This window comes from Gopherus flavomarginatus, chromosome 6 (assembly GCF_025201925.1).
Source record: "Gopherus flavomarginatus isolate rGopFla2 chromosome 6, rGopFla2.mat.asm, whole genome shotgun sequence".
Classification (NCBI taxonomy): Eukaryota; Metazoa; Chordata; order Testudines; family Testudinidae; genus Gopherus; species Gopherus flavomarginatus.
This window is the reverse complement of record NC_066622.1, coordinates 96,043,925-96,056,587: the sequence shown is the minus strand read 5'-3', so window position 1 is coordinate 96,056,587 and position 12,663 is coordinate 96,043,925. Positions and strand designations below refer to the sequence as shown.

At 41.6% G+C, this 12,663-nt stretch overlaps 1 protein-coding gene across 1 annotated transcript in view; it reads right to left on the bottom strand.

Moving 5' to 3' along the window:
- The window catches only part of HK1 (hexokinase 1), a 69,288-nt gene that overhangs the window by 43,465 nt on the left and 13,160 nt on the right, over nt 1-12,663 (bottom strand). The window contains exons 2-3 of the mRNA XM_050959336.1: nt 11,227-11,389; nt 3,389-3,537 (exon numbers count right to left, since the gene is read on the bottom strand). Of these exons, the coding sequence (XP_050815293.1) occupies nt 3,389-3,537; nt 11,227-11,389 (312 nt within the window). The remainder of the gene's footprint in view (nt 1-3,388; nt 3,538-11,226; nt 11,390-12,663) is intronic.

The following is a 12,663-nucleotide window of genomic DNA, read 5'->3' as shown; positions in this document are numbered from 1 at the left end:
GACCCTGCACTCCTGAGCTCCCCTCCTCCATGCTCCAACCCGTCTCAGCCCTGATCCCCCTCCTGCCTTCTGAACCCCTTGATCCCAGCCCAGAGTCCCCTCCTACATCCCAAACCGCTCATACCCAGCTCCACCCCAGATCCCACACCCCCAGCAGAAGCCCTCGCATACACCCAGACCTCAATCTCCTGCCCAGAGCCCCCTCCCACACTCTGAACCCCTCAGACCCAGCCAGTGAAAATGAGTGAGTTAGGGTGGGGAGAACGAGTGGCAGAGGGAGGGGGGAATGGAGTGAGAAGGGGCGGGGCCTCGGAGGAGGGGCAGGACAGGGAAAGGGTATTTGGTTTTGTGCAAGTAGAAAGTTGGCAACCCTATGCCAACTCCTGCTCTTAGGCAAACAGCCAGGGCCACCAGGAGGAGACAGGCCCTGCTTTTTAAATTCTAATTTAAAAAGATCCCCTACTGTACATGGTGAGTTTTGTGGAACTCCGTGCATTGTCTTGGAGAAGATAAGGACAACCTAACAGGATTTAAACCTGTGGTTCCAAGAAGTATAGATATATCGTATATGATGGTTAGACTGCTAAAACTATCCACCCTCACTCAATGCCTGAGTGAGCTGAAACCACAAAACATGCACGAATGACTCAGAGCACATCTTTACAGCATAAGAGGTATTTTAATACATAAACACTAGACAGGTAAATCAAGTGAATTAACTAGCTATTAGCTATGCTTTTATGAGTATGAAAGCACAGGAGTGTCTAATTTATATTGTATAGGCTTACTGTACCAGATTAAAAAAACTAAACTAATGAACTATAGGAGAGAGAAATTGATTGTTAGGCAGAGTAACAAAGTGAGAGATACATGCTTACAATTTTTGCTACCATCTTTATTTACTACTGATTTTATGATTTTTTTCCTAAGTGTCCCTGTGACTCATACACAAGTCCTCCTAAGGATTCATTTGGCTGGAAGTTCGCAAATTGATATTTTTTAAGGGTTAATGTCTAATTGGAAGGAATTTACAAATCTGAGAGTAAATTCAGAGGAAGGAACCCAGCAGAAAAACAGTTAAATGTGCACTGCTCAGACTCAAACTATTTTGACAGAACGTAGAGTACAAAGATTAATACAGAAATCAGGTTTTAAATTAGCTCTAGCTCTTTAGACTGACTTGGAAGAGTTTCTAGAAACTTTGGGCCTGATAATGCACAACTGAAGTAAATGGGAGTTTTGCCCTTGACTTTAATGGGAAATGACAAGGACTTATATAAAAGTGAAATATGTTTGTATCTGACAGATGGGAGAGGATAAAAGTCTCAACACACTAACATAGAAAAATCTCAAAATGAGCTCTGTCAGCTAGATACAAAGTCATAATTCACAATTCCTCCACTGATCTGAATGGGATTTAAGAGGATAAGTCTTTGAAGTTAACAACCGTTAGTAACCAATCCTGTTCAGAAGGTCAATGGAACAGCTATTCAGGTAATTGTGACAACTGGTTCACAAATTTTAAGGAACTATTAGCATAAGAATCAGGCAAAAGCATTTAATCATTAATCACCTGAGTGCCTATCAGTTTCCTCAGGTATCCTTGTAGAAGAACAGCACGAATTCTGCCACTAACATACTATCACTGAAAATTTTAGTCATGTTTACATCGTCATACAAGAACTAAGGAAATGGATCTAATTCTGATGCTCTTTCCAGCTTCTCTCTCTCTTTACCAGGAGCTAGATACTAGAAGGTATCTAGTCATTACAGAGTACAATTGTAGCTACCATTCCTACCTCTCCTCCCAGTTTTAAAGCCCTCTTGACAATTCCTTTTAGTTTTGAGCCCAGGCAGCTGGTCTCTTAATATATGTAGGGACTTCGAATATTTACCTTATCTTATGATTTTTTTTAAAAAAATCATATTTAACTAGCCTTAATCATCTAACTGTGCACACCACTAGCCCAAGTAATAAGAATACACATTTAGTATTTCTTGACTATACACTAAATGTTTCTCCATAGGCAAATTTGTATTTAAGGAACACAGGAGACTGAAAAAATTACACCTACCTGGTTTCAAACAGCATTCACCACCAAGTCAGATTTATGTGGTGGTAAAACACTTTGCCACCTACAGTGTAATTTAAAAAAAAAAAAAAACACACACACACTACAGTCCTCATACTCTTTCATGCAAAAGTCCTCTTGCAGGGGAATGAATACTTGGTCTTGTCACCAATCTTCATCTGTTTCTAGGCACAGCCCTACATTTCAATTGCAAGCTAGACTGAATTAATCACTTACAAAGACTGGGAGGTTTTTCAACCCTCCATTCCCATACATGGAAAGTGATTTTTAGAACATAAGACACAGAAATTGGTTTAGAACTGTAAAATTCAAACTCAGCAGGAAGTGACTTGTGCAGTGAAGGCTGCATTCTAGTTCCCTTGGCTAATTACCAAGATTGCTTATTTATTCTTAATATCAATAAGAATTATAGATTTCAGAGTGGTAGCGGTAGGAGGAGTCCTTGTGGCATCTTAGAAACTAACAAATCTTTTGGGCATAAGCTTTTGTGGGCTAGAACCCACTTCATCAGATGCAAGGAGTAGAAAATACAGGAGCAGGTATAAATACATGAAAAGATGGGCGTTGCTTACCAAGTATGTCAGTCTATCAAGACAATTCCATTAACTAATTTCCCCCTACTGTTACTCACACCTTCTTGTCAACTGTTTGAAATTAGCTACTCTCATTACCACTACAAAAGTTATTTTTCCTCCCTTGGTATCCTACTGTTAATCGAATTGTCTCGTTAGACTGACCTCACACTTGGTAAGGCAACTCCCATTTTTTCACGTATTTAGACCTGCTCCTGTATTTTCCACTCCATCAGTGCTGGCTCCAGCTTTTTTGCCACACCAAGCGGCAGGAAAAAAAAGAACCACCCTCCCGATTGAGCTGCCACCAAAGTGCTGCCAAAGAGGAAGACAGCGAGTGAAGGACTCACCGCCGAATTGCCGCCAATCCAGAGCGGGCCGATTGAGCTGCCACCAAAGTGCCGGTGCCACTGATCCAGACGTGCCGCCCTGACAACGGACGCACTGCCGCCCCTTTCTATTGGCCACCCCAGGCACCTGCTTCCTTCGCTGGTGCCTGGAGCTGGCCCTGCACTCCATGCATCTGATGAAGTGGATTCTAGCCCACAAAAGCTTATGCACAAATAAATTTGTTAGTCTCTAAGGTGCCACAAATAATTATAGAGTTCAGTAGATAGTTTTGAATATTAAAGCATTAATAATAATTTTCTTTCTACACTTCTTTAAAATGGTAATGTAAAACATCTGATATTTAGAGAAGTATCTCTGAGAAAAGAAACCTACCCGGGTTCCACTGCCATGCATGATATCTTCTGGTGTGTCATAAACCTCAGTTTCCATTTGTACTGTCTGCTTTTTCTCATGAGAGACCTTTACTCGCAGAATTCGAAAATAAGATCCGCCAAGATCCAATGCAATGAAATCTCCTTTCTCTATTTGGGAGACAAGATTCAAGTGATCAAAATTGTTAAATGGCTCTGACCTATAAAACATCGACCTATGTATAAAGCATAAATACATGTACTGTGCTTATAGCAAATAAGTTCTATCTACAGCATTCCTATACACAGTATGTCAAGCTAATTCACTGTAATTCAACCTAAGATTAGTGCTATAGCAACACTGAACATCAGTGATGTAAAGTAAATAATAGTGTGGCTTCTCCAGAGAGAGGGCAGTGGAGTAGTGGTCAACAATCAGGGTTCAGGCATCATGACTAAGCTGGCTCACCAGATTCAGTGAGGAAGATCTGAGGAGCAAGCTGCAAACATTGTAAATCTGAATGGAATGGAATCATGGTGTGTGGGGAAATTAAAGAGTGTTTCTCTGGGGGAGGGCACAGACTGAGAGGAAGAGTCTTTCCAGGGGGACCTACAGTATTTCTGGGAGAACTCTGAAGTTTTGATGGATCTGGATACAATTCAGCCTTAAATCACCCCAATTTACACGGGAACATAGTTAACTATAAACCAAGAGTTTTATTCATGAGAGCTAAATTTCAGTGAAAACTACAATAATGCAACGGATGTCAGACAGAGAGAAGTCATACTACAAACTATCTCAACAAACGGATAGCTGTCGCAACAGATGAGTTCAAAATTTGTGACTTCTGCTGAATCTGACACAGATATAGCTGCCTAAAACAAATTCCTCCTGCGAACCAGAGAAAATATTAGAACATTTCTGTCTATCTCAAGGGAGAGGAGATGGGTTTCAAAACTTTTAAGCCAATTCAATTGATTATGTACCTCAAGAGCAGTTCAAAAAGCCTTAAGGATGTGACCCAGCCATGCTACAGGGACTGGCATATATCTGAAAAGTCACACTTTTGGTGCTTGTTTTACTGCTGTGTAAATATACTTGACTGATTGAGGTGATGACACTTGTGCTGTCTTGTCTTATCAGATAACAGAACAAATAAAGACAGTGATCATTAATGGTTTGAAGAAGAGATAACAATGGAAACACTTAAACCATCTTTATAACAATGAACTACAGGGCTTAGTGTGCGCAATACATGAACACTGAAGCCCTTGAGCCCCTCTCCTCCTCCCTACCCACACACACACACACACGCGCACACACACACACGCCAGTTGATTTTAGAAGGCTGATTGCAGCTTAGCAGCACAGTTAATGTAACACTGCACTCTCTAGTGCTCTCCCAAATTCCATCTCTTCACTGATTTGTCACTTTGGTTAAATTTCAGAAACTACACAGACACTGGGTGAAATCCTGGCTCTGTTGAAGTCAATGGGAGTTTTGCCACTGACTTCTGATGGACCAGGATTCTTTGCCACATATTCTACCATTCATTGAGGTTAGCACAGAACCATGTGTACCACTTGTCCTCATTACTATGATGCCCCACAGGATTCAATCCTTGATCCATATAAATATCTATCTCACTTTCCTTTTGAATTCAACCTCTTGTATAATTCCTATGAAGGAAATTCCCAGTTCTCTTGACATTGCTTGTTTCAGCCATGTGTCTGTCTAAAATCAATAGTGATGCACTTTTAACTGCTAAGTATCATCCCCAAAACTTCATTATCTCCAGCTTCTCTTCCATTCAAATCTCACATCCATCTGTATAGTCAAGAATCTAGTTTGATTGACCCCAAATCTTCATCCCAGAACTCATGGGTCTGTAATTTGCCTACTGCTACCTTCAAACCAGAACTTGCATCTGACATTATTTCAAACCACTACTCTGCAAAAACTAATATAGTCTTATTTATACTTCCACCTCTCCTCATCTGTCCCTCTTGGATGTTATGTGCACAGAGTCTTCCAGAATATTGTCCTGCCTAGTAAGCTTCCATAGGCAGTGTAACTTTCAAGATGGAATGATCCCACTGTGATAAAGTGGGATATGACTGCATCAAAGGGCACATCTACACTGGCAACATTAAAGTGCTGCCATGGCAGTGCTTTATCGTGGCTTGTGTAGTCGCGGCAGAGCGCTAGGAAAGAGTTCTCTCAGCGTGCTAAAAAACCCCACCTCCACGAGAGGCATGGCTCCCAGTGCTGGTGCGCTGTCTACACTGGCACGTTACAGCATTGAAACTTGCAGTGCTCAGGGGTGTGTTTTTTCACACCCCTGAGCGAGAAAGTTGCAGCGCTGTAATGTGCCAGTGTAAACAAGCCCAAACTGTGAAATCTGTTTTGTACTTGTGTTGATATATTGGCACTGTAGCTGCATTAGTTCAGACTTGTCCAGGGGCAGCCTACTCTGCTGCATTCCAGGCAGCTGCCCTGCCTAGGAAAAGCATTTGACACCTTGCTGAAGGACCATCACCGAAAGTCATCGAGGCTACAACCTGGGGCTGTTGACTTGGATTCCCCACTACTGGCCCACCCTCATGGAACAATGGTCTTTCCACAGAGGCTGCAGTGGGTGAGCAAGCAAGACTGGTGAATACAGAACCTCTCAGTTTGAGCATACCGCACGGAAACAAAGCCCTATGCAAGATTAGGGGTTGACCATCTGCTCTGTGGGGGTTGACCATCACCACACATAAGGAGGACTTGCAGGAAAGAGAGGGCAGGAGGGACTTTGCCCTGTCTGAAACACTGAGCCCTGGTCTACATTACAAATTTATGTCAGTATAACTATGTCGCTCAGGGGTACAGAAAATGCACATCTCTGTATAACCGTGTTGCTCCAACCGAACTCCTGGTGTAGACAGCACTACATCAACAGGTGTGCTTCTCCTGGGGAGGTGGAGCTCTTCCGTCAGCATAGGCAGCATCTTCACTGAAGCACTACAGCAGCACAGCAGTGTAGACTAGCCCTGATGAACCACAGACTCATGTGAAAGGATGAGCTCAAACTAGGAGAGCGGGCATGTCAGGACTTGTTATTTTCAAAGATCTTAATGGCTTGTCTACACTGAGCGCTAGTACATGGCAACATGGGTAGAAAGCTAGAGCACACTAGCATGCTGTGCGCTAACTGGCTATGTGGACCCTGCTACCACACACATAGTTCTTCTAGACAAAGCCTCAAATGACAGTTATCAGGCAACTCCTCTGCTATGCCTGGGTTCCTTGCTTTTCTGCAACACCGTTTCTCAAAGCGTTAAGTGAGTGAACCCAGAGTGCCTGCAGCCTAGAGGGAATTCTGGTGGGGAGCATGTGTAAGTGACTCAGGGACGTCAGGAGGTCTCACACACTGGTTTTCAGCATCTAGGGTGGTTGGATAGCAGTGTTCCATATCTCAAGGAAGGATGTCAGACAAGAGGGCTGACCCTACGAGCATGCTCTCTAGAGTCCCAGAGCTAGAAATAGTGACTAGATTCTACCCAGACCCGCTGACTTGGAAATGACTGGGTCCCAATGACTGGATCCACTTGCAACAGACTGGTGACTGTACATAGGTTACTGGGCCAGTCTAAGACACCTACCAGCTGCCATTTTCCCTCCTGGAAATTAGGAACTACTACTAAAGGGGGAAGTAAGTTCTCTACAGAAGTTGTTATAGGTCTCCCAAATTGCAGCATATAGCAGCAAGCAAACCACCATATGGGAGACACCAAAAACAACTCATGCATAAAAAATAAACTGTAACTGGTAAAGTTGAATATTAAAGACAAAATTTATAATCCAAGTCTCTTCTAATAATACTTTTACCACATAACTTTAAGCTCTCTTTTTCTGCTGCCTCAAACATTGGGCTGATCCTGTTTCATTTACTGGAGGAAAGCTCCCTTAGTATTTTCATATGTATTTTAAAACTACACAGGTTTAGAAATTTTTAAGTTGTACAAATGAACGTAATTTAAAATCTGAACATATCCTCAAAATTCTGCATGTAGCTTCTTTTATCATATTTAACACAGTAAACCGGGTTTTCAGAGTTCTCTTCATTGTCACAGAATCAGAAGTTAAAATGTTCATCCCGGTCATCTCATTAAATGAAATACCTGAATAAGCCATAACATATGAGAACATCATTTGTCTGGTACAAGCCATTACCTTCAATAAATAATGATAAACAAACACTAGAACAGATGGTCCTTTTTCAAGCTTAAATGCACCCTGGAATATACTTCAAACAAATACGGCACTTCAGAAACGTCTATTCTGGCAATAGGTAGCAAATTAACATTTGTTTGCAAATATATTTGGCTCTCCTTATAAACCAAAAGTTTAATGAGAAATTCATGCTTTTCCGCTAAAAATAAAAAAACAAAACCAAACCTAAAACATTCCATGAGTATATTAATGTATCAGATTTAGATTATTTCATGATTTAAACAAATCTAAGTAACAGCGTTTAATCTAAGTTTTGTAACATAAAGATGCAATTAAGCATAGCAGAAGTTAATTCAGAAAGATCTTTTTGTAAATCATTTTAAATAGCTTCAGATGCTTTCCTGACCATTATGTCCAAGAAAATTTCTACATTCTCTAATGACTTCACAATTGTAAAAAGTAATAATAATTCTAAGAACATCTCCACAGTCTTTAGAAGATATTACTCAAAAGGTTTACTGTTAGCAGTACAGAAATGTAGCAGTACAGAAATGTAGATTACTAACTAAAAAACAGTATTTCTTCAGAATATTCAGCTTTCATTCATCCTTCAAGATTTGGGATTTACAGCTAATTCATGCACTGAAATTATTGTCACAAAATTATTTTCACAGTTGTTACAAGATAGCAAGACTGTTCTCATAGGACTGCATTCTGACCTTAGGGCTTGTCTTCACTACTGGGGAGATCGACACTACTGCAATCAATGCAGCAGAGCAGGGCTGTCCTTACCCATACTCAAAGTATGCAGCTGCGTGGGGCAGAAGAAATTTGGGGCACCAAATTTCCTGGTGTCCTGCGCAGTTGCATGCTGCTACAGCCCCTGCTGCAGCTCTTCCTCAGGACCCCCACCTCTTCCCCGCCCCCACTCCCGAGGACTCCAGAAGCGGTCAGGCCGGCACTCACCAGTAAGTAAGGCGACCCAGCCCCAGCCTGCTCCGCTCCCCTGGCTCCCAGCCACGCCACTGGTGAGTGCTGGGGGGCAGTTCCTTCCTCCCCCCAAGCCTGGGAGCCAGTAAAGCAGAGCAGGCTGGGGCCAGGTCACTCCACTTCCCCGCAGGAAGTGGCCAGCCCCCCTCCACTCCCCTCAGCCCCCACTGAGGCCTGAGGCCAGCCCCCTCGCAAGCATGGGGGAGGGGCTGTGTAGGGCACTAAAATAGCTCTCTCTCTCTAGTCCAAGTCCATTAGCTTCTAGGCCCCAGAAATCCATGAACTGCTCAATATTTTCCCATTTGCAGTTTCACCTGGTATCACTTTTTATTGGCTCATCCAATGGGTGAGTTCTTATGGCCAGCATCTTTTACTAGAGTCTAAACAGAGTTATAACAGTCACTTTTCCATGACTGTGGTAAAGGATTTTGTACAGAAGAGCCAGAGCAAAAATCTTCATACAGCATTGTATCGTTTAAAATGAAAGGGGCACTCTAGTCTCATTAGTTCAATACTGGATTTTTCATTTGTGGGGAACGTAAGACATGTGATGAACAATGTATTTGCAATTTCAGGAACCCAGATGCCAACAGTTACGTACAGAAAATATTGTATTTCATATTTTAAGTCAGGCATGCATTTATACAAATATTGCACAGCATAATCATTTAGTTTTTCGATTATTATCCAAAGATAGATACTAAAAACCTGCAGAGTCTACTTCTGTGTCTGAACTGGATATAGCCTACAAGCTCCTTGGGGAAGGCTGGTGTCATCTTCTATTTTTGTACAGCAACACACATACGATCACCACTTTCTTTGTGCACCAATGAAGTCAATGGGAGTTTTATTATCACCACTTTAAATCGGAACAGAATTGAGCCATAAAAGCACTCCATGAATAATATTTGTTCTTTTTGTAAGTCATGTAATATTTATGATGAAACCGATATTTTAATTCATTTGTACTCCTGATGGCGAGAGAGACTAAATTTGACACTTTTTCCTGTCTCGGCTCTGCCTAAGGATTGGATTTTGATGTCACTATTTTATTGCATTTTATTTTTTATTGCGAGTTAAGCTATTGTTTATGAAAGTGAGACGCTAACAGCACTGCCTGGAACCAGGCTTATTGCACCAGGTCCAACCCCGATGGTTTTCAGGTCTTGACGCCCAACATCTCCCACCTATTCCAGGCCTAAGCCATCCTGCAGCATGCTGCATTGTGCCTAAAGGTCTTCTGGTTCTGTATTTACGTCTTTTAATAATTCATAATGTTATTTGTTTTACTTACTCAGTGTGATAGCGACTGAGTGCTGGTGGGATAGGGGATATATTTGTGCTTGACTGGTAGAAGTGAAGATGCAGGAAAATCTGAAGTTCAGGGTCATCAAAAATGTTAGAACTGCCATTGGGCACCAGGAGCATACATTCTCTGCACCAACAAACAGAAGCACAGAATGCACGGCCAGTCAAAGCCATGTCATTGCTTCCTTCTTAGGCCAACCTACAACCCAATATGTACACATACAGTGAAATTCACTCCCTCTGTAGATTGTCTAAGTACTTGACTTCAGTGTGGTAGCTTGCAGGGGGAGCAGAAAAATGAAATCCATTCCAACCTATTCATAGCCAGAGTGCGGAACTACTGAATCACCCCTCTATGGCAGCGATGTACTCTCCATATCCGTTGCATGAGGCATTGGAGCTACTGAATCTACATGAACATGGACCCCCAACCCAGGATCACTCCCACTACCCTGGCAAAACCCATTCCCATAGCAACCATACATGGTCACTTCACCAAGGGTCTGCTACAGCAGTTTCTATGCATGGCTTAAACAGAAAAATGGCTTTGGGCTGGCAATCCGCACACTAGTAAATTTCATCATAGTAGCCAACAGCACACAAGTGGGGGACTTGAAAAATATGCTTAACACGGTTCTCTAATTCCAAGCATAAAAAATTAGTATTAAGCTACAAGAAGCAAGAGCAGAGCAGAACCATAAAAGATTCCCAATCACAATACAGCCTAGCGTTTCACTGCCTAGTATTAACTTGGTTTTAACCCAACCGGTTCTCCCAACATGACTTCACAACTACGCTGCAGAGACTTAAAAACAACTGCAGAAATGCAGTGTAATTACTAACTCAAGTATATTAAATAAAATGAATCACTGTGAGAATCAAAATGAGAACAAAATTTGCTATCAAATACTAACACACCATCTCCTTGGGTTGTGAGGAATATGTGGTATTTTTTATAAGACACTCACTCATATGTCCACTTTTAAAACCCCTAGGCCACTATAGACTACTGCTAATCATTTTTTAAAAAACTGTAATTTTACCAACAACAATTCTGTAATGAAAACAAGGTTTTCAATCCAATTAATAGTGTGGGAGTGTTGATGGATAGAATACCTAGAAAAAAGTGGACCAAAAAAAAATCTCTTTTCCAGCTTTAATGTGACCCATTTTGCATAGGTCTGTAAAGAAATTACACAAATTAGTTCCATGCATTGGAATGAATACATGCATATGAGGCTCTCCGGGGAATAAAATGCTTTGCTTGGTTTCAGTAGTATTTAAAAAGACATTTTCATGCAGTGCATTACATTAACACATCACACAATATTCTAATCCTTACCTGAGCCATCAGGAATTGACCTTACAAATGTAGGAAGCATTTTTATTGTGGCTGTTGGATTGAAGTCTCTAGAAAGACCATTTTGCATCTCTCTCCTGAAGCGAGCCATGATATCCACCAGCGTTTCATCAGAGAGCCGCATGGAATAAAGATATTTATCAATCTGAAAAAAAGAAAAGACAAGTTAAAATTCTGCATTTGCTTGTGTGAATGCAGATACTCTTTTTTCTTTAACTGGATTTTTCCAGCAGATTAAATGTTTATATACTGAACATGTCACTCTTCTAGTTTGATTCTGGGATTCTCCAGTCAAATGAGAAATACAACCAATACCAACAAGTTTTCTATTCTTTTAGCTCAAAAAGAAAAAGAACAGAACACGGTAACTGACGTATCAAATTAGAGCAGAGGCACATCTAGTCCTGCATCCTTCCTCAGGTTTAAAACCAGGTGAAACTCCCTTCCTCTCCCCCAGCAAAATAAGTTAATGCACTTGGTTGTAGTGAAGGTAACCAGCTTATGCCCTGAAGCATGGGACTTGTTTATCATCATCATTAGTCTAGCTTAAGGACAAGCAGTAGTTTACAGCAAAGAGGCTCTAATTTCATTATGAAAAGGTTTCACTGCAATTTAGACCCCATAAATACTGGGCTGGGCAAACAATGGGGACCAAAGGAGAAAGATCTGTGAAAAAGAGAATTAAATGTGTGGACAATACTTTGAGATCCTTGGATAGGAGGTTGTGACCCTGAGGCTATGTCTACGCTACGCACTGTTTAGTGACACAGCCGTGCTGCTACAGCCATGCCACTAAAAGGTGTGCAGTGCAGCCACTGTTTGTCAGTGGGAGAGAGCTCTCCCACCGACAAAACTCTCCCCCTCAATGAGCGGCGGTAGCTTTGTCAGCGAAGTGCTGTTCTCACCGGCGCTTTCTGTCAGTAAAACTTCTGTCATTCAAGTGGGAGGTGTTTTTTTCCACACCCCTGAACGACAAAAGTTCAGGTTCCAGTGTAAATAAAGCCTAAGAGCACCTTTTATGCCCACTGGCAACATAGTTGATTTAGTGAAACAGTGCCTTGTAAGGTATCATATACTAACTGGTGACATGCTAGTCATGAATTTAATTGCCTGATATATGTATGCATACTGGAAATAAGTTCTTAAAATATGTTTTAGAGGCAGTAGATAAACGAGCCTGCCTTAGACATGGGAATGCGAATTTATTTGTCTGCATGGCTTGACTACAAGCTAAGGACTACACATAAGGTAAACAAAGCAATCAAGCTAACAAGCAGCAGAGCAAACAGCTGGAGGGGGTGGGCAGGGCGAAGACACCAAATTCTGAATTTTCAGGAGGTTTTCCTGGCTCTTGAGACAAAGACAATCGATTTTGAGAAATATAAGGGGAGCAAAAAAGACAGATATTCTAGTTATCCA